Here is a 26,070-nt window from a genome sequence, read left to right on the forward strand (position 1 = left end):
TTGGCGGGCCCGGGCTGGATTCGAACCCGCCACCTTAGGTGTATGTGGCTGGCGCCTTAGCCACTTGAGCCACAGGTGCCAAGCCAAAAAAATTAATGTTTAAGTAATATACTTTGGTCAAAATTAAACCCAATTTATGTGAGAATTAGTCACTATTTTCTTATCTTTCTTTCTTTCTTTTTTTCTTCTTTTCCTTTCCCTCACCCTCTCCCTCCTTCTCTGTCTGGTCTCCCCTTCCCTCATACCCCATTGTGTCATTAATTGTCATTAATTGTCCTCATCTCAAAATTGAATACATAGGATTCATATCTCTTCATTCCTGTGATGCTTCACTAAGAATAATGTGTTCCACCTCCTTCCAGGTTAGCACAAATGCTATAAAATCTCCAGTTTTTTTAATGGCTGAGTAATATTCCATGGTATACATATACCATGGAATTTTTTGGTTGCAGCCATCATTGTTGTTTGGCAGGCCTGGGCTGGATTCAAACCCACTAGCTCAGTTGTATGTGGCTGGCGCCTTAGCAGCTTGAGCCACAGGTGCCGAGCCAGGATCTGCGCTTTTAACCTTGTACTTGGCAGGTGTCTAAACCTCTCTCAGCCTCAGTTTCCCCCTCTGTTGTGAGGGGATGCAACATGGGTCCTGCGTGGCTACTCTGAGGCTATATGGCTCCCTGAAGCTGCAGTTGCTGATCTGTGGAGGCACAGGGCAGGGTCTGCTGCTCTGATGGGATTCTCAGCCCACCAGCCTCCCTGTGTTGAGGTGACCCCTCCAGGGCTAGGAGCCATTGCACCAGGAGGCTTGTGGGGGGTGATAGCTTTGTATTTCTCCCCTGTGGGAGGACCTTGGATCTGGAACACTGATTTTGTCCCCATCTGACCTTGGGATGGTGCCTTCTCTCCTCAACTGCAGCACCCATGTCTGTAGAATGGCCCTTGGCTCCCAAGGGCACCATAGAGATGAAATCAAACAGCAGGTGTTTAGGGGTAGGACAGTGACTAAGCCACTGGAACAGGAAAGGTCAGCAGTGAACCCTTGGAGGGGAGGGCAGACAGAACACACCCAGGATGTGGACACGGGCTCATGATAGGGGGCTACTGGGACTTCCTGCCCAGCTCACATACCCCCAGTCCCACCCCACAGGGCTCTCACCATCCAGGGCTGGGATGACAGTCTTCCTCAAGGCCAGGACCAGCCCCAGAGGGCACCCGAAGAGGAAGAGGTCGGTGATCTCAAAGTCAAACCTGCCTGGGGCCCCTGTGCCATCCAGCATGGTGGAGCTGCCGGAGCGGTAGGCGTGGGGCTCGGTCCTCAGCACACTGGCATGGAGGCTGAAGTGGGGGGTGCACAAGTTCACTCCCAGCCCTTCTTAGGGCTGCCCTGCCCTCAGCTTTGTGGGGGAGGGGTTATATCTGATGTCCCTGCAGGGTCAAGAGACCCGAATGGAACCTGATCCTGTGCTGGCCCATCGGTATAGCTGCCCAGCATCTGCTGATTGACTTCTGGTGTCAGTAGGTCCCAACTTGTTAGGGGACAGCCCTGACTGAGAACATGCTGCCCTTGGTCAGTTCTACCCCAATTCTGGAATACCCCTCCCCACTTTAGGACAAGCTGTCCTCTCCAGCCTCTGGAGAGTATGTACAGGACAAAAGCACCTGATAAGCCACCTGCTCCTGGCCCCAGGTGGGGATCCCAGGATGCAGATGAGGGAAGCCTCCCAAGCAGGCCTTATGCTGGTGACAGGCACAGGCACTGTCCCTCCCTCTTGAAGTCTCTGTCCCCCGCCCCCACTGTTGGCCCCACCCACCTGGACAGGAAGGCCTGGTGCTGCTGAATGGTGTCCAGCTCGTAGGTGGATGAGTCACTCCTCTTTCGAGGCAGCTGCCTTTTGGGGTCCTCGGTGCCATTGCCGAGGGGGATGTCGATGTTGCTCCGGCTCAGGTGCCGACTGCTCTCCAGGTTGGAGCCGCCATTGCCACTGCCAGAGCAGTGTGCTGTGCTCACCAGGGTGCCCGGGGACAGCAGGTCAGTGTCCTGGAATGGCCCCATGGAGGCTCACTGCCAGGTGGCTGCTGGCTTGGCCCCTTCTTCAGAGTTTGGAAAGCGGCCTCCTCCCTCTAGCCTGCCATTGCTCAGGGGGCCTCTTGCCCAAACAAGAGGGGAGAGCCCATGTTCCTTCCCCAGATCCCCCAAACCACTGGCCACCCTGGACCTAGGCAATTCCCCATAGGCTGTCTGGCACTTTATAGCAGAGAGACCTTGGGTTTTCCCTCCCTGTCCATCCCCACTCCCAAGACCAGACCTCATCACCCATGGGGCCGACCCTGGTTTTATGGCTGGTGAAGCCAAATACACTCCTAGGCTTGACCCTGCAGCAGCTGTTCCCCTGCCCCTTGCACCTGTCCTGCCACATCTGGGTACCTGTACTAGTAACCTCTGCCCTTCTATCTTCTTTGGGGGAGCTGAGGGGAATAGGGTTCTGAGAAAACCTATAGCTTCCTGACCCCTCAGCTAGAACACATTGGGCTTCCTCAGCTCTCCTAAAGTGCCCTTGACCCTCCATGCCTGCTGCCTTGGAGCTGAGCCCCTGAAGAGCTGGGGCTTGGGGGCTCTATAAATGTTTGTTGAACCAATCAGTAGAACTTGGCTGGGCAGAGGAAGTATCTGCTGGTGCTCTGCTCAGTGGGTGGGGCAGTGACCCACGGAACATGTGGGAGGACCCTCCCTCCACGGAACATGTGGGAGGCTACAGCACTCAGTGGATGTTTGGGTTCCTGCTCCAGTACCTGCACACTGACCACGCTGCCCCGGCGGCTGCTGCTCTGACTCTCAGACACAGGCTGGCTGCTGTAGCACAAGGCATCGAATGCCAGGATGCCCCCGACACAGTCCCCAATCAGGCAGACCTAGTGCAGGAGGGGCCCAGAGGCCTGAGTGACCCTGCTCTGGGCTGGGGAAGCCATCACCCTCCCACTCGGGCTGCTCTGTGGCGTCATCCCCCTCTCCCATCCCAGGACTCACCTGCCCATTGAAGGTCACGCCCTCTTGGGACTTGATGAAGTCCCCATAGGCAAGGTTGGCCCGTTGAATCACTGTGGCAACCACCTCCTGGTACTGGGGTGAGGAGGTGGCCAGCAAGGGCAGGGCAGCCAGGGGGATGTGGTCCTGACTATTGGACAAACAGCCTTCATCATGGCTATAGGGGCTGAGGCTGGAAGAACAGGAGATTGTGAGCAGGTGGCAGCCTCAGTTTGGCCCACAGAGTGTCCCTCCCCAACCCAAGTCTCAGCCACTGGCTCATAAACACCCATGGGGATACTTGCTAATAAGTAAAACCCTATATATTGGAGGCAGGTCAGGTTATAGGTTTGGAAGGTGAAGCTCCTTCAGGGACTTCAGCCCTTCCCTGACTCTAAGCCCAGCCTGTTTATGTTTTGCTGCCTTCAGGCAGAGGGGCCCAGATGGCAGATCTGGGCATTGGGATGAAATGTGGTCCCGACACTAGATAAGGCGTCTGAGGCTCCGGGGTGGGTTGGGGGCAGTACATGCTGCACTCCCCGCCTGCCTCCCTGATCAGCAAAAGGCAGTGGGCAAGGGGATGCTGGTGAGCAGATGCTACTCACTTGGAGACCAGGGCGAAAGCGTCGGAGCAGACAGGCGGGCAGGGCACCAGGCGGATGGCGAGGTGGCCCAGGGCGCTTGGGTAGTGCACGCGCATGACTGTGTCAAACACACTGGCGATGGTGTTGGCATCACCCTGCTTGGAGCTGGCGTCCCCGGTGCCCGTGTCCAGGATGGTGCCTCCATGCAGCACCAACAACAGCACGTGGATCTTGGAGGGTGGTGGGGCCAGTGGCTGGCTGACCTCATCCTGCATGGATGGGAGGTGGGTGTCAACTCCTTGGGACTCAGTTCCTTGATGAGTGCCCCTATCACCCTATAGAGGCTGGTTTCAGCCAAATGCTCCCTCTTAGAAGCCTGATTTCTGTTACACGGCTCCAGCTAGGGGACCTGGTGTTTTCCTTCCTAAATCCCTTACTTGGGACCCCTGTGGGGACCAGAGCCTGGGAAGGAGCCAGGGAGGTGAGGTTGTCCCCTGCAGCCCTGCTCCTATCTGCCAACATCACTAGGGCATGTGAGGAGCTCACTTTCTTTTGGGGAGCCCAGGCAGTGATTTTCCCAGCTCCTGGCTTGAGGGGAGGCCCTCCGTGTACCTGTCTGCCTGAGCAGACAGAGCTATTGGCAGTTGAAAGTCACAGGGGTCACTTGAGAATGGCTTGGGTCAGGGCAACCACAGCCCAGGCAGGCAGAGACCCTGGCCCCTCAGGGGCAGCCCTGACTCTCACCCCATCTACATAGGGTCCCAGCCCTGACATTCCTTCCTACTGGCCAGGCCTGCTTATGAGGTCAGAGCGAAATCCTCAACTTGCATGCCTGTGCATGGGGTACAGACCTTCTGCAGGCACAGGGATGTGTCTAACATCATAGCGTGGAGGTGTCAAGTGGGACAGAACCTTGCCCCCAGGGGCCTCCCTCACCCTGAGTTTCTGGCATATGACTGGTGGGATACTGGGGCCCAAGAGGGGCTACTGGCTTGTACTCACTGCACTATGTTAAGTCTGGGAGGGTGGGTGGTAGGGAAGAAGCTGAAGGGAGGGTCCTGTCCCTAAGGACCTAGGGAGACAGACCAAGGGGCTAAAACCATTGAGAAGACCTGTGATAGAGACAGCTAAATCTGAGTGGGTCCATCAGATGGGGCAGCAGCAGGACCCAGATGCCAATGCAAAGGCTGAGAGGGGCAGACATGGCTGGGACTGGGCCAGGAAGGTCAAGGGGATGGGCTAGACTAGGAGCTAATGGCAGGGTGAGCTCTGGGTGAGTGAGGGGGGATACCTGGTGGGCAGTGCTGGGCCTGAAGGATGAAGGCTGGGCAGCCATCATTCCAGGAGGGGATACCTTCTCTCTCCCCCTACCTCAGGGTCTGGGCAGGACTGACACCTGTCCCCACATATGGACTGCCCACCCCTAACCAGCCTGGGCAGAACAAACTCATGGCCCAGAGCAGTGTGGGGCCACCAGCTCTCTGGAACCACAGGCAAGGATGGAACAGCCATTGGTGCATTGGGCTGGTGGAAGAACTGTTTGATGGCAGGACTTAGTTCCCTGAGGCTAGGCAGGGCCAGGCAATGGGGGCTGAGCTGAGAGAGTCCTGCATGTGCCTGTCTGAAGACAGGTCAGAAACTACCACAGGGTCCCTCACATTCAACTTGCCCTCTCTAGGGCACCCCATGGGGGTTATGGAGGTCGGCTCTGAGCCAGGGCACCCCTGGGTCAGTGTCTCCACAAGGCCAGGAGAGGGGGCTCCGGTTTGGGGGCTCTTATAGCAGAAGGATCTGGCTTTGGACAGCAGCTCCCCAAAACATGCTGGGTTCCAAATGCACATCCCAAAGCAGATCTAGAGCCCCAGCCCCTTCTGCCCCTCCCCTGGGTGGCCATCAGAGCTGTGTGCGTCATGGGGGGGGGGGGCTATGTTTGCATTATCTGCCATTAAGCAGGAATTGGAAATCAACTCCCCTTGTGCCATTATTCCTTCTAGAAAAGCCCACTTTGACCTCGGACCTCAAAGCAGAAACCCCCAGGAGTGGGAGGGGTATGGATATACCACCTCCAGAGCCCAGACTCCCCAGGGGGTCCCCTCATTGGAGGTGCTATCTCTACCTTAAGCAGCCTGAGGCCAGAGCATCGTGATGACTGAGTGGGACAGCCTGGTTTGGCTGGGCTCCTGCCCTGTGCAAACAGCTCTGACTGCCGCCCACAGGTGGAGGAGGAGGGGGCGCGAACTCTAGCAAAGAACCCCCAAAGCGGACACAGAAGCTCTACCAAGGCAGCTTTATTAGGCACACTGAGCTCTACCCGCCCCTCACGAGGCCACTGCACTGGCCACAGACACATCACTTCTGCCTAGACGGTTTTCGATTCCTCCCCTTCTTTGTTTTTATCTTCAGGGACAGGAGACAGGCTGGGTTCAAGTTGAAGATCTTATTTTTGATCTGGAATTTACAAGTTTCTCACTTTACTTTCCCATGGATGGAGCTTGATCAAGATCTTCATTGGGGGCTATCTGTAGTCCTGGATTCTTGTAGAGTGAGAGACAGTGGAAGGCACCCTCCCAGCAGGGTGAAAAGTAAAGGTGGCCCAGGCCTTTCCCCTAGTTGACACCCAGGCCAAGCATGGAGGCCAGTACAGCGTTTTCCCTCTATAGTCCCATGGGCCCGTTCCTCTGAGTCCTGCCCCTGTCCCAGACACCTACCTCAATGATGTTCAGCTGCTCCACACTGGAGGCCACCCTGAACTCAGGGGCGCTCTGGTGGTACAAACCACCTGCAACGTAGAAGATGTGCTGTTAGCCTAGGGGTGCCAGGCAGCCCAGCGGGGCCAGCTGGATGAAGCTATTACCGTGACCTCCGGATGCCCAGCACTGTGCAGGGGCTGAGTCAGAAAGCAGAGGGCTCAGCCCCACAGCCACCCTCCCCAGGGAAGATGTACCTTCCTCCACAGCCTCCCCCACAGAGTACCCTGTGCATCCTCTGGCTCTGGGCTCTCAATTTTGTCCATGAGGTCATTGGAGCTCCACTTGGTGATGTCTTTGGGGAACATTTCCTCCTGGTCAGACAGGTCTTCTATAGAAGAGAGAAGGGAATTTCAACAGGACTGGGAATGGAGTACGAAGGGGCTAGGCTGGCTTCCGGGGGTGGGGAAGCCCAGGTACCCTCCACGCACACATGGCTCTGCTCCGGCCCTTCCTCAATGGGAAACAGCATGGCCATACCCCAAAGAGCAATGGGCTGCTTCCTGGTCATGTTTTTTAAAAACTGTGGTAACATTCACATAACAGAATTTACCATTTAAACCATTTTAAACTGTCATTTAGTATGTTCATGATTCACAAAGCTGTGCAACCATCACCACCATCTAATTCCAGAACATTCTCATTATCTCCAAATGGAAACCCTGTGCCCACAAGTGGTCAGTCCTCTTCTCTTTGGCCACCTCTAATCAATCTACTTTCCGTCTCTGTGGATTTACCTATTCTGGACATTTCCCACAAATGAAATCATACACTATGTGGCCTTCTGTGTCTGGTTTCTTTCACTCCGCAGAGTGTTTTCAAGGTTTGTCCACCCCACAGCAGGGGTCAGGGCTTTGTTCCTTTATATGGCAGCACCATATTCCACTTCTGTTTACCCACACATCAGCCAATGTTTCTGACCATTTTTAATACCTGCACACTACTCTACAGCATGGTGAGAAGTGCTGCCATGAGCCCTGCATCCGCTTTTCTGAGAACTTCTGCCCAAGAACATCCAGTCTGAGGCTGCTGTCTGAGCTCTGGTATACATAGACCCTCCTCCAGTCACAAGGTGGCCTCTCCTGCTGCACAGCCTTTTCTACATTAGAAGTGCATTTTCTTTGTCAGGGACAAAGAGCCAACTGGGAGGGGTGAGATGCCAAGATGCCCATTCTCCACCCTCGGTGAGATCCCTGGTGCAGAGGCCAGCTCAGGGACCACCTGCCTCTTGTTTGGGGTCCTCCAGCCCCAGGGCCAAACTAGGCACCTCCATTTGCTGGTTGCTAACTCCCCAAGTTCATTCCTTCTAGGGCCAGAGGCCTATTAACCAAGACTTATGTGGCTCTTTAGCTCCTCCAAACCAGGGAGGAGGCATAAGATGTGACCCTGGTCATGCCCTGCTATGTGGCCTGTGGGCAAGCCCCCATCCCCATCTAAGCCTCTGCTCTGCCTGCCCTGCCCTGTGAACTCTGGGGCCAGTTCAGCCACTAGCCTGCAGAGGGACTTGTCCCTTGAGCCTGCCTGCCAGCCCCTCTGACCTTCTTGAGAGGAGCAGCCAGGGCATCAAGTGACGGAGTGCTTCGCACTTCCATCTTCTTAGCAGAGGTGACATGCCGGTGACGTACTGTGCTGTGCTTACTTTGGGACTAGAGGGGAAAAGGGCACTTCAAATATTTTCTGCTTATTGCATTTTCTGAAGTGTCTACTTTAGATGTGGTAGTAATATATTCATGAAAAAAATAAGGAATATACAAAAAGTTAGAAAATTATGAGCTATACTTCTTACAAAAATAAATTCACATATGGAATAAAGCCACAGTCTGATTACATGTACTTTTGGGGGAGGGTTTCAAGCAAGCAGTCTTCACCTGCCAGGCCCCCTGCATATCTTGGAATCAGGTTCGGGGATCCTGGGACCCTGGGACCCCAGGCTTGAGGGGACCAAAAGGGCTTTCTGGTGACATCCTCTCATTATCTATGCCCCCAAATACCACATTGTCTACCTGGGATAGTACAGGCACAGGGGAGAGGTAGAGTATAGCAACAGGCAATTCCCACACCAGTCCACTCCCACCCTAAGCCCTTTCAGACTCCTCCACACTTCACCCAGGAAAGCCCCAGGGGCTGCAGGGCACTGCCTGTCTACCGTGCGCATCGAAGAACTCGTCATCTGAGCTCTCATCTGAGTCCCTGGCGATGCTCTGCATCCTCCACTCCGAGATGCTGTGGCGGGAAGGGCTGGCTGCAAGACAGAACCCCAGACTGAACCTGCAAGCTTCCCTGAGCTGGCAGAAGGCAGGCAGGGCAACTGCAGGCCTAGATGGGCATTGTCTGAGGCTGCCAAGGGGGCTGGGAGCATTTAGAAGGGAACAAAGAGGAGAAATAAGGGGTAGGGGTGCTTGGGCACATCTCAGTGGCAGCTCCTGGACTGTTCCAAATGATTCCCCCTCTGCCCACCTGCTACAAGGCAGGAGTATCCCAGGAGCACTTAAGGGTAGAAGCGTATGGGGCATGAACCCAGGACATAACAATCAGATGGGTCTGGGTCCGCCTCAACCTGAGTCTAACCATGAGCAAACTCCTGAAATTCAGGCAGTGGCAGGAGATGGGTGAAACACAGGCACCAAGCATCAACATCCACATCCATCAGCCCAGGGCCAGCCCTGCTTTTGGGCACAGTTAGGCTTACAGGGGGCATGCCTGGCTCCACCTGTGCTGCTTGTTCTTTTTCTCAGGACCTGAAGCCTTGCAGGCTTTCCGTTGGGAATGCTGAGGGGAGCCCACCTCAATCTGCTTCCCTGGGAGCCTGCTGGGGGAGAGGCAGTCCAGGCTCTCACTTCCCATGAGCTGAGAGGGTGCTGCCTTGAGGGCAGGGTCCCTATGTGGGGCCAGGGGTGCTGGAGCTCACCTCCTCGCTTGGACGATCGTGACGATTTAGAGGATGTGGACCACTGTTTCTTTAGGCCCCGTCCCACCAGGGGCTCTCCATTGCTGCTGGTGGGCTCAGGGGGCTCTCTGGAGGTCTGGTCCTGGGTGTCCTCCTCATCCTTAGCAAGCTCAGCAGCCCCGGTGCCTTCCTCGTTGAACTGGGCCATCTTGCGGGACAGCATGAGCTGTGCCTCCTTCTCCAGTTCCCGGATGTTCTCCATGCTCAGCCCATACCACTCGTCCTGCCAGCACCAGGCCTGCCGGTGGGCCCGCACCATCACCCTCCGCAGGCCTGCACCCCAGGAGAGACAGGGGGGAGGGGAGGGTGGTCAGGTCAGGCACAAGCCACTGCCTGTCTGTGCCTCAGTTTTCCCATTTGTACAATGAGTGGACTGGCTCACAGATAGCCTCACAAGCTCACAGTGCTTATATAATGAGGGTGGAGGGGCTGGGGCCTTCTAAAGCAGTGTGGCTGGTTTGCTGCCCTAGGGGATGGGGAGCAAGACAAGTGGGGTCTCCTGTCTTAGTGTCTGGTTTACTTTTCCTGTTGAATTTCCTATGGAAAATCAAGTTCAAGTTCTAACCAGTGGTTCATGCTTATAATCCTAGCACTCTGGAGGCCGAGATGGGAGGATCTCTTGAACTCAGGAGTTGTAGACCAGCATAAACAAAAGCAAAACCCCATCTCTACTAAGAATAAAAAAAAAAAATTAGCCAAGCATTATAGCAGGCAACTGTAGTCCCAGCTACTCAGGAGGCCCGGGCAAGAGGATTGCTTTAGTCCAGGAGTTAAAGATTGCTATGAGCTAGGCTTAAGCCATGGCACTCTAGCCTGGGTGACAGAGTGAGACTCTGTCTCAAAATAATAAAAAAAAAAGATGTAAAATAAGGTAAAATAATATACTTTAAAGGTATAAAGAATAATAAAAGAACTACAGAGATAGAATACAGACTGGGGGTTGCCTTGGGCCAGGGTAGAGGTGGGGATGACCTTGAATGGGAACAGGGGACCCTCTGGGGTAATGAAATGCTTTGGAGCTTGGTGCTCAGTTGGGAATATTACTAAGGCTCACCCCACTGCTCTCCTACAGTGGGTGAATTGTATGCTGTGTCAAACTCTGCCTGCATAAAGCTGTTTATAAAAATCATTAGAAATAAAACATCCATTCCACACCACCTGGAGAAGGGACAGACATCACCAGCGACAGGGACTCTCCATACACCCATCCCAGTGAGAGTCTGTCCCGAATTTTGTTTGTCATTTGCTTTGCTTTCTGGTTTCAGTGCACAGATGTGTTTCTCTACACTATGCTTCGAGCTTGTCTGGCTGTTGGTGAAATTCTCATATATGTGTCACAGCGTATTTTTTTGCCACTTGCTTCTCTGGGGATAGTTTTATCCATAGTATATGTAGGGGTCTCCAGTTCATCACAAGCTTGCTGCTGTGTGGTATTTATGTGTTTGAAATGCCTCATTTCATGTATTCCTTTTTCTGTCAAGAGGACTTTGGCTCATTTGCATAGTTTTTCCAGCTTTTATAAACCTGTTACTCTGAACATTCCAGAATGTGCATGAGAGTTTCTCCAGGGCACAGATTCCTGAGGCACAGGTGCTGGGTCTCGGGACTTTCTTTCTTTCTTTTCTTTTTTTTTTCAGAGACAGAGTCTCACTTTGTTGCCCTCGGTAGAGTGCTATGGCGTCACAGCTCATAGCAACCTCCAGCTCTTGGGCTTAGGCAATTCTCTTGCCTCAGCCTCCCAGGTACCTGGGACTACAGGTGGCCGCCACAACACCTGGCTATTTTATTGTTGTTGCTGTTGCAGTTCAGTTTGGCCAGGGCTGGGTTCGAACCTGCCACACTCAGTATATGGGGCCAGCGCCCTACTCACTGAGCCACAGGCACCACCCAGGGTCTCAGGACTTTCATCTTCCCCTTTCCTAGAGCACACTGAGTGGTATCCAGAGTGGTCAGGTCATGTCATGTCCCCAGGCTACTTTCCTAGGGGCTATTCCTCCCACTCACCTTTTTCCCCACCTCCAGCTTGGCTCAGGCCACCCTACTCTATAGCTTGGTGCCTTCTTTTCTAAGGTCCATTCATTTTTTTTTTTTTTCCGAGATAGAGCCTCAAGCTGTCACCCTGGGTAGAGTGCTATGACATCACAGCTCTCAGCAACCTCTAACTTCTGGGCTCAAGCGATTCTCCTGCCTCTGCGTCCCAAGTAGCTGGAACCACAGGCACCTGTCACAATGCCTGACTAATTTTTGGTTGCAGCCGTCACTGTTGTTTGGCGGGCCCGGGATGGATTCGAACCTGCCAGCTCAGGTGTATGTGGCTGGCGCCTTAGCTACTTGAGCCATAGGTGCTGAGCCAGGTCCATTCATTCTTATAGGCCTATCTCTCAGATGGAGACTTCCTTCAGTGGGGAGACTACCTGTGTCCCCTGCTCAAGCCCCAGGGGTGGCCTCCATGTCCTTTTCTTGGCTTGTCTCCTGGCCTTACAGGGCTGCCAGGAAGGGCAACATTCCTGCTCCCACCCATACAGGGAAATGCCTCCTCCTAAGGTGGCTGGAGAAAATGGATACAACACTGCATCTGGGGCCAGGCAGTTAGGGTAAGGAAGACAGCTAGGACCTGTCTCAGCTCCTAGGAGTCACCTCTTCAAGGCCACTTGGCCCCACCTTCATGAGTTCAGTGGTTATCCCCGTGATAACATTAGTATTCACCAAGCATCAACTGTGTGTCGTGTTCCCTCCTTAGTTCCGTACCCCAGTCTCCTCTCACCACAGCCCTACAGGACTGGTGCTCTTACATCCATTCTCCAGATGATGAAAAAGGTTTAAAGAGGTCACAGAGGTACTATGTGGCGGTTAGAGTTGGACACACAGCAGCCCCACATTCCTTCTTTCTGAGGGGAGTACTGACTCTCAGGGGGCTGGGAAGCCAGGATCTCAGCTACAGTGTGGGGCTGGGAAGGCCTGAGGGGATCCATAAGGACCCAGCCCACTGCCTCCTGAACCAGGAGCCCCACCTTTGGCACATCTGCTGGGGGTCCTGTGGTGGACCAATCTCAGAGAAGCCTTGAAGAGAGGGAGGGAAAAGCTGCCAGGGCTGATATGTTCAGGCTCCTGTGGCAGGCCAGGGGCCTCCCACATGTTCCTCCTGTCCTCCCTTACCCTGGGAAGCAATAACTGTCATTCCTGACCGAGGACGGAGGCATGACCAGAAGTAGATGGCTCTGGTGGTAGGCCTGACTCACACTGGGACACTGCTTTCCTCCTGTCCAAGACCTCAGCGCTGGGGACGCAGGTCCTGCCTGTGAACTGTGGGAAATAGGGAGGCCAGTTTGGAGCCTTCTGAGCTCCCTGAGGATGGAGAGACAGACTGTGGGATGGATCCCCTCCAACAGATGGGACATCTTCCTTCTCTCCCTGCCACTTCCCAGCTGCTGAGGGACACTGCAGTAGCCCTTCTGAGAAGGGTGGTGAATGATGTGTCTGGGTGTACTTCCCTAGGGCTGGAGCTGGTGACAGTATCACATACCATCAAGGCCATGTCACATAATGTCTCTGCCTCTCAAAGCAGAACACTAGCCACCCCAGACTCTAGCACTTTTCAGTGTGTGATGGCCCTTCCTTCAGGGTAAGCCTGCACTGAATGCAGCTGTCAAATGAGCTGGAGCTGGAGCTCTCCCGTGAGGAGAGTGGCAGGGGTGTGCTAGGATGGGGTGGGAGGAGGGAGGTCTGGCTCCTAATCAGTGTTAGGTCTCTGCTTCTTCCCCGTCTACCAGGATGACAATGCCCACCTGCATGGTCATCATGAGCCAATGTGACAAGTGTGGAGTGTAACAACAGTGAGACCTGTTGATGTCAGAATTAAGTCACCTTTGCTAGTAATGTCACCAGGCATCTGGCCTATCTTGGATCATGAGCCTCAGGGGCTAGAACTGGCCCTTGGAGCTGATGCCACAATCTCAGCATGGGCAGGAGCTGAGGGCTCTGGGGGGGGCCTAGGTCACCATTCACTGGGCCCCAGGCCATCTGTTTGTCCATCTGCTTGGGCGAGGCCCACATGGGTGTGAAGGACACTGCAATGTCTGAGACATCCTTTCTCCACCCTGAAACTTCCAGCCCAGCGGCAGGAGGCAGAGACGTGGCCCCAGGCCTAGGGGCTGGGCCTCCTTGGGCAGAGGAAATAAAGGCCAAAAGAGCTAAGAGGCCAGGCAAGTAGCAGGGAAGCTGTCTCCAGGGGTCAATGGCCCCAGTTGAGGTAGCCTACATGTTATCAAACACCAACCAGATCAGGACTGCCCAGGGCAGTGCCTGGGTGTCAGACAGCACACACACACACACACACACACACACACACACACACACACAGCTGGCCCCTGAAGGTACTCAGGAAGTGTTCATGGTAGTCAGGACAAACCAGGGGGAAGCTAGACACTGGCTTTGGAGTCATCTTTCAGAAACAAAATGGAAATGCAGAATCCCAGCCAGACATGCAGAGAGAGGAGGAGGTAAACAGCAAGAGAAGATAGGGAGGCCACAGCCCAGGCAAGGTGGGTGCTCACCGGTATCATGGATGAACCTCTCGATCTTAGACTGCATGCCCCAATAGCGGAACTCCACCTTGCAGAGCTTGTAGGCACACATGATGGGCAAGACCTGCTTCTTGTACTCATCGATCCAGTTGTCAGGCAGAGGCCCTCGCTGGGTCTTGGTTGACTGGAACAGCTTGGGGTCTTCCTCTGTCTTATACTCATTTGGGGGCACGGCATCTTTGACGATGTCAATGAAGTCTGTGGGGAGACCTTTTAAGTGGCCATTTCTGCCTCAACCTTGCCCCTCACTTAGCTCCATGTCCCTCCACCCCTACATTGTCATGGGGCTCGGGACCTTGACAGGCCGAGGGGACACTATGGGGAGTGAGGACGATGTCCTAGGCAGTTCTGACCTCGAGCTCCCTGGCAGCAGGGCCTATGCCTCTCTTTGTTGCCTTTTCAAGCAATTTCAGCAATACCCATGTTCCAAGTGTACCATATGAGGTGGCGCAGCAGGCAGAGGGTCAAGGGGCTGAGGACACACTGGGTAGCTGGGTCTCTGTGGAGGGTAGAGGAGGTGGGAACAGAGAGAGGCTGGAAAAAGCTTCCTGGTTTCAGCCAAAGGAGTAGAACTGAGAGGTCAAGGGTATCCCTGTAGCTCTGGCACCAGACTGAGAAGTGGGAAGATTAGGGAGGCCACCAGGGAGTCTGTAAGGGGAGGAGGGTGGCAGCTGTCATGAAGGTCATGGAGCTATAGTGGATATGCTGGCTGGACATATGGACAGACAGTGTCCTAAGGGCCAAGCAGACCTCCATACAGGTCTTGAGCCAGGAAGCACACATGTCCAGGTCCCTCCTGGACAAAGAAAAGACCAGGTGAATGTCTGAAGGGGCCAGGTGAGGCACAGGGCTTGCATGGGATTAGGGCTGGGGTTGGAGAAAACAGGGTTAGGGGCTGGTGGGACCTGGTGGAAGTGATGAGAGGAGGGGGTGGTGACTCTGGGCAGGATGTGGGCTAGATCACTGTCTGGCACAGCCTTCCCTCTGCAGAGGCATCTCCTCCACAAAGGCAAACCCTGTTGTGCTCATTCCCAAGGATGGGTGGGTGAGACGGGCCTGGGTGCATACTCCATAAGAAAGATCCCCTGGAGAGGGTCTTCAGCTCACAAAGCCCTTCTTGGTGGGGGGGGGGTGTGTGTCTGCCCTGACCAGGCCCTGCTGTCTTGGCTTCACCAATATGCTAGCCCCCACGGAGTCCAGTTGCAGACACAGACATCAGCACTAGGAGACCAGCGAAGTCAGGAGCAAGGAGTTTCTTCCTTGGAGCAGACCACACACCTAGTCCATACTGGCAAGCAAAGGTCACCATAGGCAGGGCTGGGACATGGGTGGGTAATATTATGGGGACTTGGAATCCACAGAATTAGGCCTCTGGGGTGGGGGGCCTCAAGATCAGGCACTGTCTAGGCTGGATGGACAGAGCTGCCAGAAAGCTCAGGTCAAGCTTGGTCTTCTCCTTCTGTTACAGGCTGAGTTTTTCTATCACCCCATCCCTGCAAATTCCTATGCTGAAGTCCTAAACCTCAGAACTTGTTTGAAATGTGGCCTTGTTTTGAGACAGGGTCTTTAAAGAGGTCAAGTTAAAAGGCCATGAAGATGGGCCCCAATCCAGTAGGACAGGTGCCCTTATATCAAAAGGAGACACAGAGGGCAGTGCCTGTGGCTCAAAAGGGTAGGGTGCCAGCCCCATATGCCGGAGGTGGCGGGTTCAAACCCAGCCCCGGCCAAAAACTGCAAAAAACAAAGCAAAACAAAACAAAACAAAACACAGGGACAAAGAGACAACTGTGATCACCGAGGCAGAGACTGGAATTAGGCATAGATGAGTAATAGCCACCAGCAGCTACTAACACCTGAACTCTGACTTCCAGCTCCCAGGACTGTCAGAATGACAGCTTAGGCTGTCCAGCGTATGGTGCTTTGTTACATGGCAGCCCTAGGCCACTAATAAAGCTCCCAAACTCCAGAGGGGCCAGGGAATACTGACAGAATTGGGCAGGCCAGGAGATATTCCTGGGGTACGGGCACTCACCCCCCGACTTAGCTGAACCCTTATCTGAGACCCTGGTGACCTGGGCAGGACCCAGCCCATAGAGGGGTTTTGTTCACTGGTATACGTTTATTCACAAATATTTTTAATTGGTTATTAATATTTAGGAATTAGGAAATTTCACGTGGAAATGCTCATCTCTGGCCTCTCTTAAAAAAAAAAAAGATTTAACAAACAGGGCCCATTTCCTGTGTGGCATCATCTGAAGTGGGTGGAGTGAAGGCACCCACCATCAAGAGGACACAGGGCCCCTCACCGGCCCCGAGCACTCACACTCAGCTGTCAGCCCGAACTGACCTCCCCCAAGCAAACATGTGTACCTTTGGGGGGTGGGGACACCTCAAAGAGATGGAGGGGAGGGGTCCAGGTGGCAAAGGCACTTTGATTTGTCATGTATGTCGAGAGAATGGGCCAAGGGTGCCTGCTCTGCCTCCCTGAGCACGCTTGGACCTGCTCAGAATGGGGCCAGCTCTGGAGTCTACCAGGTTGGAAACAAAGGGTAGGACTGAGAGTGGCCTGCAGATGGGAAACCCAGAAGGGAGCCCTGTGGGCACCTGCCCTTCCTGGTTACCGATTGTCAGCTGGCTCTTTTCCACGGGAGAGAGGTTGAACACATCGGGGTTTTCTCCAGCATCGCTTTTATAAAAGGTTTCGATGTCGATGGAGAATTTCTCCACAAAAGGGCAGGTGAACCTGGGGAAGAAGCAAAGCTTCCATCAGGACCTGTGCTCGGAGGGGCCCAGTCAGGGCCCGTCAAGCCCACAAAGTAGGAATAAAGCTAGGGGAATGGGAAGAGAGTGGAAGGTACCGGAGCCTTGTCTGCCCTGCCTACCTTCTGGGCTGCTGCTTTGTCTACAACACAGCCAAGGCCAGAGTTGGGAGAGGGACAGAGTGGACGGGAAGCTGCCGAGCTTCCTGGGAGGCGTCCACAACATGGTGGGGACACATGCACAGCTATGGCAGTGTACTGTGCAGTGGGCAGAATCTTGGGCCGTAGTCTGTGGGATGTGCCACCCCTGCTCTCCAAGGAGCCAGCTCTGGCACCAGAGGAGCCCCTCTCTGGGCTAGAGATGAGTTTAGAGGCGGAAAGTGCCACGAGGAAGAGGAACCTCCATGGATCCTCTAGCTAGCTCCAGGCAGGCTTTCACTAATGTGGGGAAGGACAGAAACCCAGGAGACTTGTGGGGACCCCGTCTCCTCAGTGAGTGGGTGGGTAATAGGGAGCATACCTCTATCTATCAAAACCGGCAGTGCTGAGCTGCACCCTTTGGGGCACAGAGAGAAGGACTCCCTATCAGGTGACCCCGAGGAAAGCCCTGCTCAGTTTGGGATGTAACATAAGGCTGCCATGCAGCTGAGATCTGGAAGTTAGAGGGAACCTCTGAGCCATCTGGTCTACCCTCAGTTTCTTCCCAGCAGGCTTGGCTTTGGTCTTCTCAGTAGGACTTCAAGTGAGTTTATATTCCCTGCACCTTCCCAGATGGCAAAGGGTCTCCAATGGCCCCTTATTTGACCCATGCCTTCCCAGCCTCTACTCTAGGCAGTCTGGAGGTATCTAGGAATGTACTCTTCCCTTTCCTGCCTATGTCTGCACTGAGTGACCTTCAGAGCACCTTTCTAGGATAGAGCCTAGGCTCCCTGGCTGCGTGGGGTATTAAGCCTGTCTGGATCTGTGCCACAAGGTTGCTTCCCACCAGACAGCACATGAGGTGGCAGGAGGTGCACAGAGGTGGGGGGGCGCGCACCTGGTTCGGGTGTAAGGATAGGCATTCCAGGACTCCTCCACTACCCGCAGGGCTGCCTTGGGCAGGATGGAACGGAACCAGCTGGGGATGTGCATGCCCACGTGATACACCTTGTGTGTGTACTGTCCAGAGCCTCCAGGGCCATCTGTGTATGGTTGGTTCTCCAGGATCTCCACACCGCTGCCTTCGCCAAATGTCTCATTACGGCTCTTCTTCTGTGGGGACAAAAGTAGCCATGATGTGTGTGGGACCAGAGCACCCTGCTGAAGGGAAGGGGATCATGAGACTAAGCCTAGGAGTGTGAGGCTTTGGGAGGAGGGGCTTTGATCACTAAGTCTGGCTTCCTGTGTCATGTCAGGATCCCCAAATCCAGATGCAAGTTCTACATGCCATGGGCCTCTTGCGAGAGGCTGAGGGGGCTATGGATTTCTTCTCCCAGCCTTAGTACTACACACGCAAATCCTCCATTCTGACTCTTATCTGTCCCAGGACTGAAAGTGTTTCCAAGATCAGACACAAGGCAAAGATGCCTACTTTCTCAATTCTGGTCAGCATTGTGCCAGAAGTTCTAGCCATAGCAATTAAGCAAGAAAAAGAAATAATAAGAGGCAACAAAATTGGAAAGGGAGAAATAAAAAAGTTTGCTGAAACAATCTCCCCCGAATCTGTTAGAGCTAATAAGTGAATTCAATAAAATTGCAGGATTCGAAACAACACATGAAAACAAACACTGCAAAAAGGAAACTAAGTGGAGTCAACTCCCTTACAATAGCATCTGAAGGAATAAAATACTTAGGAATAAATTTAACCAAGGAAGTGAAAGCCTTGTGCACTGAAACTAAAAAAACATTGCTGAAAGAAATTAAAGACCTAAGTAAATGTAAATGGAAAGATAGCCTGTGTTTGTGGATTGGAAGATTTAACATTGTTACTATGGCAACACTGCCCAAAGCAAGCTATAGATCAAATCAGTCTCTATCAAAATCCCAGCAGCCTATGGGAGGATAAGTGGAGGGAGGGTGATTGGTGGGACCACACCTATGGTTCATCTTACAAGGGTACATGTGAATCTTTCTAAATGTAGAATATAAATTTCTTTCTTTTTTTTTTTTTTTTTGAGACAGAGCCTCAAGCTGTCCCCCTGGGCAGAGTGCCGTGGCATTACAGCTCACAGCAACCTCCAACTCCTGGGTTCAAGCGAGTCTCCTGCCTCCGCCTCCCAAGTAGCTGGGACCACAGGCACCCACCACAAACGCCCGGCTATTTTTTGGTTGCAGCCATCATTGTTGTTTGGCGGGTCCGGGCTGGGGATTCGAACCCGCCACCTTAGGTGTACGTGACTGGCGCCTTAGCCGGTTGAGCTATAGGCGCTGAGCCAGAATATAAATTTCTTAACACAATAACTAAGAGGATGCCATGAAGGCTATGTTAACCAGTTAGGTGAAAGTATTTCAAGTTATATATAAAACCAGCACACTGTACCCCATGACTGCATTAATGTACACAGCTATGATATAATAAAAAAAAAAAAAAAGAATCCCAGCAGCCCTTTTTTGCTTTCTATGGAAATAGAAAGGCTGATCCTATAATTCATATGGAGTTGTAAGAGACCCCTGATTAGCCAGAACAATTTAAAAAACAAAACTATATTGAAGGATTCATACTTCCCTACATCCAAACTTACTCAAAGCTATAATAGACAAAACAGTGCAGCACTGGCATAGCATAGACAGATCAATGGAATACAATTGAGAGTCTAAAACCACACCATACATTTATGGTCATTTTTTTTTAAGACAGGATCTCCTGCCTCAGCCTTCCAATTAGCTGAGACTACAAGCTGAAAAATCCAACTGAAAAATGAGCATGGGAGATTGAAGCAGGAGACCACTTAAGCCCAGGAGTTTGAGGCTGCAGTGAGCTATGACTGCACCATTGCACTCCAACCTAGGCAACACAGCAAGACCCTGTCTCAATAAATAAATAAACAAACAAACAAACAAATAATAAGAAGAAAAATGAGCAAAGGATTTGAACAGCCATTTCTCCAAAGGAGATATACAAATGGCCAATAAACACATGAAAAGAAGTTTCACATCACCAGCCCTTAGGAAAATGCAAATCAAAACCACAAGAGAATTGTACCTTGCTTCCATCAAGATGGCTACTATTTAAAAAAAAAGGGGGGGAAATAATCAGTGAAAGATACTTTTGTGCACTGCTGGTGGGAATATAAAATGGTAGGAATGTAAAACTGTGGAAAAAGTTGGCAGTTTCTTAAAAAGTTAAACATAGAATTACCATAAGACCAACAATTCCAATTCTGGGTAGGTACCCAAAAGAACTTAAAATGGGGAATTGAACAGATACACACGTACACCAAGACTTCAGATGACCTTAGCCCCACTTGCCGACACCAAGTGTTCACCCCAAAACATGTATACCAATGTTCATTGCAGTATTATTCATGACAGCCAAAAGGTGGAAACAATTCAAATGTCCATCAATAGGTGAATGAATAAAATGTGGTCTATCCACTCACAGAATATTACCTAGACACAGAAAAGAATGAGGTTTTTTGTATTTTTCTTTTCTTTTTTTGAGGTAGTCTCACTTTGTTGCCCTCGGTAGAGTGCCATGGCATCATAGTTCACAGCAACCTCAAACTCTTGGGCTCAAATGATCCTCTTGCCTCAGCCTTCCAAGTAGCTGGGATTACAGCCACCCGCCACAATGCCTGGCTATTTTTAGAGACAAATAAAAATATTTTTTCTGAGACTGGCTCAGGCTGGTCTTGAACCAGTGAGCTCAGGTAATCCATCTGCCTCGGCCTCCCTGAGTGCTAGGATTACAGGTGCGAGCCACCACGCCCAGGCTAAGCATAAGGTCTTTTTTAAGGTGACCAGACATCTCGTTTTTGGCGGGACAGTCCCAATTTTCAATTTGTCCTGTGTCCTGCGGCGTTTTAAAAAAGTCCCAATTTTTGGAAAGAATGCATGACAAGCTAGGGAATGGCGGGAGAATGAGAAGGGAATACACGGTTTTTGGCTGCCACATGGCTATTTCACCAGGATATGAGTTTTATATTATTTTTGTTAATTTTATAATGTTAAACTTTAATAACAAATAATTCTTGAGAACTGATTATCGAGAACTGCTTATCAAAGTTCACATTGTTGATCAGTTGTTAGAATTCAACCACCATTGTTTGGACTTAATGAACAATGGCATTTTTTGGCACTGGCAACGACGAAAACATTTTGTAACTGTCTCAGACGATACACATCATACTGTGTGCTAGTGCTAGTTAAACAAGTGATGTCAACAAATCAGTTATTTAGATAATTTAGGTAATTTATTTATTTATTTCATGAATTTAGCAGATAATACTCATATTATTTATATTTTATAGTGGTGGCAAAAAGTCTAGCACCGTCCTTGAAAGTGACACGAGGTATCATTATTAAAAAAATATATTGATAAGGAAAAGGTTAAATCTTGGGCGTCAGCAAAAATCACAATAGAGAATAAATGGTTAGAAATATATCATCATGGCTCGGTGCCTGTGGCTCAAGCGGCTAAGGCGCCAGCCACATACACCTAAGGTGGCGGGTTCGAATCCCCAGCCTGGGCCCCCCAAACAACAATGATGGCTGCAACCAAAAAATGGCCAGGCGTTGTGGTGGGCGCCTGTGGTCCCAGCTACTTGGGAGGCTGAGGCAGGAGACTCGTATGAGCCCAGGAGTTGGAGGTTGCTGTGAGTGTGATGCCATGGCACTCTACCCAGGGGGATAGCTTGAGGCTCTGTCTCAAAAAACAAACAAACAAACAAACAAAAAAGAAATATATCATCATTTTGAAACAAACCATGTTCCATACAATAATGCACTAAAAGTTGTGGGATAGGCACTGTCTTTACCAGGAACTAATGCTGCGACTGAACGCGTTTTTCCTACAGTAAATAAAGTGTGGACATCAGAAAAATCACAATTAAGTGTTGAGACTTTGAAAGCCATTTTATGTGTGAAATATAATTTAACAAATTCTTGTGAAAAATTTCATGACCTTTTAAACAATGACAGCAATCTACTAAAAAAAATTCACTCAAATGAAAAATGTGCCAAAGAATAAAATACTATACATAATTTTAAAAAATGTATTATATTTGTAAATTGTACTTATGTTGAAACTACAAAAAATATATTACAATATTATTTTTGCATTCTATGAAAATTTTTGTTGCTCCATATAGACCAAATTTTTAATTAAGAACTGCCCCCCCACTCCCCGTCAATGGTGTCCTGCTTTACCAATGTTAAAATCTGGTCACCTTAGACTCTTTTTACAATATAGATAAACCTTGAAAATAGGCTCAAGCACCCTTAGCTCAGTGAGTAGGGCGCTGGCCACATACACTGAAGCTGGTGGGTTCGACCCTGGCCCAGGCCTGCTAAACAACAATGACAATAGCAACACAAAATACCTAGGTGTTGTGGCAGGCACCTGTAGTTCCAGCTACTCAGGAGGCTGAAGCAAGAGAACTGCTTAAGCCCAAGAGTTTAGGTTGCTGTTAGCTACGACGCCACAGCACTCTAATGAGAGTGACATGGTGAGACTCTGCCAAAACAAAACAAAACAAAGCAAAACCTTGAAAACATACTAAGTAAAGCTAGACACACAAAACCACATATTGTATGACTCCATTATACGAAAGGTCCAGAATAGGCAAATCTGTAGAGACACAGACAATGGATTAGGGGTCCATAATAAGAAATAAGGAGTGAGGGCTAAGGGGAGGTGGAAATACTCCAGAATCAGATAGTGAGGATGGTTGCACACCTCTGTGAATGTGCTGAAAACCACTGAGCTGTACATGTGAAGTGAGTCATGTGTATATGACTTGATATCTCAATAAAGCAAAGCTGGTATAAAAACAAACAGAAGCCAGTCCTGCCTCTTGCATTCACTAAGGTTTAAGAGAGATCAAACATGGCAAGCAGGAAGGGGCCTCAGTGGCACTGTATGACAGAGATGATGTCTGGGTCACATCTAAGTGTCTTTCTGCCACAAATACCCTTCCCAGTATCCAAAAGCTCAGTTTTCTTGTTAATGTAGAAAACCTCATGTTTGAGGGGCTGGTGACTTTAAGCCCAGCATCTGTTTCCATGGTGATATGACAGCATTACCAAGGCCACATTGGGTCAGCTTCCTGCATAGCAGGTGTATGTGCACATACCTATGCACACAGAGCACACATGTACACTGCCTTCCTCTCTAGGGCACAAAGATGTACTGTATCTCTGCAGCCCAGCACCACAGAGCCTCCTTCAAACCAAACCAAAAACCATACCCAAGACCCTGAGTAAGGCTGCAGATGAGGCTTGAGCAGCCATGTGCCATCCTGTCCTCTTTAAAAGGGCTCGTAGAATATAGACCAGATTCTCAGTGGAAACAGCTATTTCTTCCCAGATGCTTTCTAAGCTCCTGCATCTTCCAGCAGCTTCATTTGTGTGTGGTGTGCTAAGTGCTCTGCATGTGCTCTCCTTTAGTTACTGCAATGCCCTTTGGGAAGGCGTAACAGGACTGTCATTCCCAATTCACAGGTGAGGGATGGAGGCTAAGAGAGACTGTCATTTGTCCAATGTTGCAGTTGCTAAATGGCAGAGCTGAGCCCTGAACTTGGACATGTTTGATTCTGGGGCCTTAGTCACAGCACCAAGCTGCTCCAGGGTAACCCGTTAACACAAGGGAAATATTTATTCAATTCTTATCCCAACTCTGTGACCAACAACTCCCTCTCATTCTGGGAAAAATCACTTCTCTCTGGTCTCAGCTTCCAAACTTATGTGGAGATTGGGCATTGGGGGTAAGGAATTGAAATCCCCCCCCCCAAAATCTTGGGATGTGACTTTATCTGGAAAGAAGGTCTCTGCACATATAATTGCAATAATGTGGCCACAAGCCAAGGAAGGCCTGGAGGCAACAGAAGCTGAAATTGACAAAGAAGGTCCTCCTGTAGGGCCCTGAGAGGGAGTGCAGGCCTCAAACCCTGGGACTTCTAGCTCTGGCTTCCATAACTGCGAGAGAATGAATTCTGTTGTTTTAAGCTACCCAGCTCGTTGTTCTTTGTTAGATAGTACCAGGAAGTAATACACTTGGGGTACTGGAGGCTCAGTGAGAAGGTGTGCGGGGCAGAGGGGCCCGGTCTGCCTGTCAGGCAGTCAAGCGTGCAGCTGGGCCAGGAGCAGGAGAGTCCATCTACCTGGCCTCTCTGGGGTGCTAGGTGGCGTGTAGAAGCTGTGTCCATTCTGGCTGGCCAGAAGGCCCACTCAGCACCTCCCTCTGGAGGATTCAGGAGGATCCTTCCTGCCTCTTCTGGCTCCTGTAGCTCCCAGTGTCCCTCAGTGTGTGGCAGGGTCACTCTAATCTCTACCTCATCTTCCCTATGTCTCTGACCTCTCCTCTTCCTAGAGACACTACCACTTAGTTCAGTGCTCATCCTAAATCCAGGGTGATCCCATCTCAAGATTCTTAAATAATGGGTGGCACCTGTGGCTCAAAGGAGTAAGGCGCCAGTCCCATATGCCAGAGGTGGCAGGTTCAAACCCAGCCCCGGCCAAAAAAAAAAAAGATTCTTAAATAATTGTGTCTTCAAAGACCCCATTTCCAAATAAGGTCATATTCTGAGGTTGTAGGTGAGTGTGGATTTGGGGGGGATACTAGTCACCAGCCAGGCAAGTGCTGATGGACCTCTCAATGCCTACTGCCCAGCCCCTGGCCATGTGTGCCCTCAGTCACCACACTTACTATGAGGTGACTTTTGAGGATGATCACAGCACCCTGGCAATCCCACAAGATGACCTTGTGCTATGAGTGTATATGTGAACATCTGAGTAGGGGCAGGCAGGACTGGCTAGGGAGAGCACAGGCTTTGGAGGGCACGGGGGAATCTCTGCTCCAATCCTCATAGTTGAGACTTCAGAGAAGGTGACAGGTGGGCTGCACTGAGAGAGCTCAAAGTGCTCCACTCCAAGCAACGTAAAAGAGGCAGCCCCTGATGTCTCTGGACAGGCTGGCTTCATTAGGCTGTGCACCCTCGGGCAAGTTCCTGAGCTGCAAGCACTCATCTGTAAATGGGGATAAATACCACCAACTCTGCGGGTTATCATGAAGCTTGAGGATTGAAGCAGGTGATGTATTTCAGGCTCTGCCACTGTCACCTAGTGAAAATGAGGGCTCTAATCACTCACTGGAGATAGGTACAGCATGTTGCATAGAGGCGGGAGGGCTGCTACAGGGGCAAAGCTCCTGGTACCCAGCCTGGCCCCTGAGCCTGTGCTCCCTGCACAGCAGGTGCTCTGTAAAGACTGACCAAATGAATGAACGGATTCTAGTCCCAACTGTCACCAGGAACTTTGGACAGCCAGCCTTGCCCAACCTGTCCTCAGCTGTTCACCAGTGGTAGCATTCGAGAGAGGTGGACTTTCTCAGGCACAGCTGTCACTTAGCCATGCCACCCGGAGCAAACTCTTCCCAAATGCTCTGACTGCTGCCCACACAGGATGCTAGCCCCAAGTCCCTGCCCACCACTCCTGTGAGCAGCATGGAAGGTCATGATGGTGAAGGGTTAGCAGAAACAGGCCCAGCTCCCCAGGGGCTGAGGAAGCAGGGAGGATGCAAAGACCAAGAAACCCCTGAAAGCAGCACCTCACAGAGCTGTCCAGGGTCCTGGCCAGGCCCTCCTTGTTCACCCCCTGGTTGCAAACATTTGTTGAGCACTTCCCTGGATGGACGGCTCTCCTGGCCAGGCCAGCAATTTTGTTTTTTAACCTTTAATACCACTAATACTGAGTACAGCTCAGGCCTGGTGCCAGGCACTTTGACACACCTTCTAGGAAGCTGCTGGTTCAGAGGAAAGGCCCAATCTTAGCAGCCATTCCACTAGCAACTAGCACAAGTCCAAATGAAGGTCTTATTATTCTTTCCTTAAAAACACAGCAGCCTTCCTTGAGCAGCCAGCCTGGTGAGGTCAGTGCAGAACTCTGTACTCTTGAGCACCTGCCTGGAGCTCGTGTGAAGACCCCACTCCCTGTCTCCTGGGAGTCTGGTTGGCTGCACCTCTACCCATCTCCTCACAGGTGTGGGAAGTACTTTTCATTCATCTCTGCAACTGTGCATCTCGGCACAAGTCAGAGCACGAGCAAGTCTGGTGAATTGAACTTTTTTTTATAACAGTGTTATTGAGGTATGACTGACATACAGTAAGCAAACTCATGTAAAGGAACAGCTAGTGACATGTTCACATCTGTGAATCCATCACCTCACAGTGACAAGAACCTCAGGAACCATGGGTTCAGGGACAGGTCAGACAAAGCTGGTGCCAGGAAGATGGGCT

At 51.3% G+C, this 26,070-nt stretch overlaps 1 protein-coding gene across 6 annotated transcripts in view; it reads right to left on the minus strand.

The window, feature by feature from the left end:
* PITPNM2 (phosphatidylinositol transfer protein membrane associated 2) overlaps positions 1 to 26,070 on the minus strand; it is a 120,031-nt gene that overhangs the window by 12,137 nt on the left and 81,824 nt on the right. For 5 of the 6 annotated variants that reach the window (XM_023516849.1, XM_023516852.1, XM_023516850.1 and 2 more), the window contains exons 3-14: positions 17,676 to 17,890; positions 16,502 to 16,623; positions 13,851 to 14,078; positions 9,259 to 9,570; positions 8,497 to 8,592; positions 6,577 to 6,681; positions 6,312 to 6,382; positions 3,625 to 3,872; positions 3,023 to 3,212; positions 2,788 to 2,907; positions 1,809 to 2,035; positions 1,154 to 1,332 (exon numbers count right to left, since the gene is read on the minus strand). In XM_023516849.1, the coding sequence (XP_023372617.1) occupies positions 1,154 to 1,332; positions 1,809 to 2,035; positions 2,788 to 2,907; positions 3,023 to 3,212; positions 3,625 to 3,872; positions 6,312 to 6,382; positions 6,577 to 6,681; positions 8,497 to 8,592; positions 9,259 to 9,570; positions 13,851 to 14,078; positions 16,502 to 16,623; positions 17,676 to 17,890 (2,113 nt within the window). Of the gene's footprint in view, positions 1 to 1,153; positions 1,333 to 1,808; positions 2,036 to 2,787; positions 2,908 to 3,022; positions 3,213 to 3,624; positions 3,873 to 6,311; positions 6,383 to 6,576; positions 6,682 to 8,496; positions 8,593 to 9,258; positions 9,571 to 13,850; positions 14,079 to 14,316; positions 14,496 to 16,501; positions 16,624 to 17,675; positions 17,891 to 26,070 lie in introns of those variants that run through there. The other variant, XM_023516853.1, reaches the window with a different exon arrangement.

This window comes from Otolemur garnettii, unplaced genomic scaffold, assembly GCF_000181295.1.
Source record: "Otolemur garnettii isolate 467f Iridium unplaced genomic scaffold, OtoGar3 scaffold00099, whole genome shotgun sequence".
In the NCBI taxonomy this organism is placed as follows: Eukaryota; Metazoa; Chordata; class Mammalia; order Primates; family Galagidae; genus Otolemur; species Otolemur garnettii.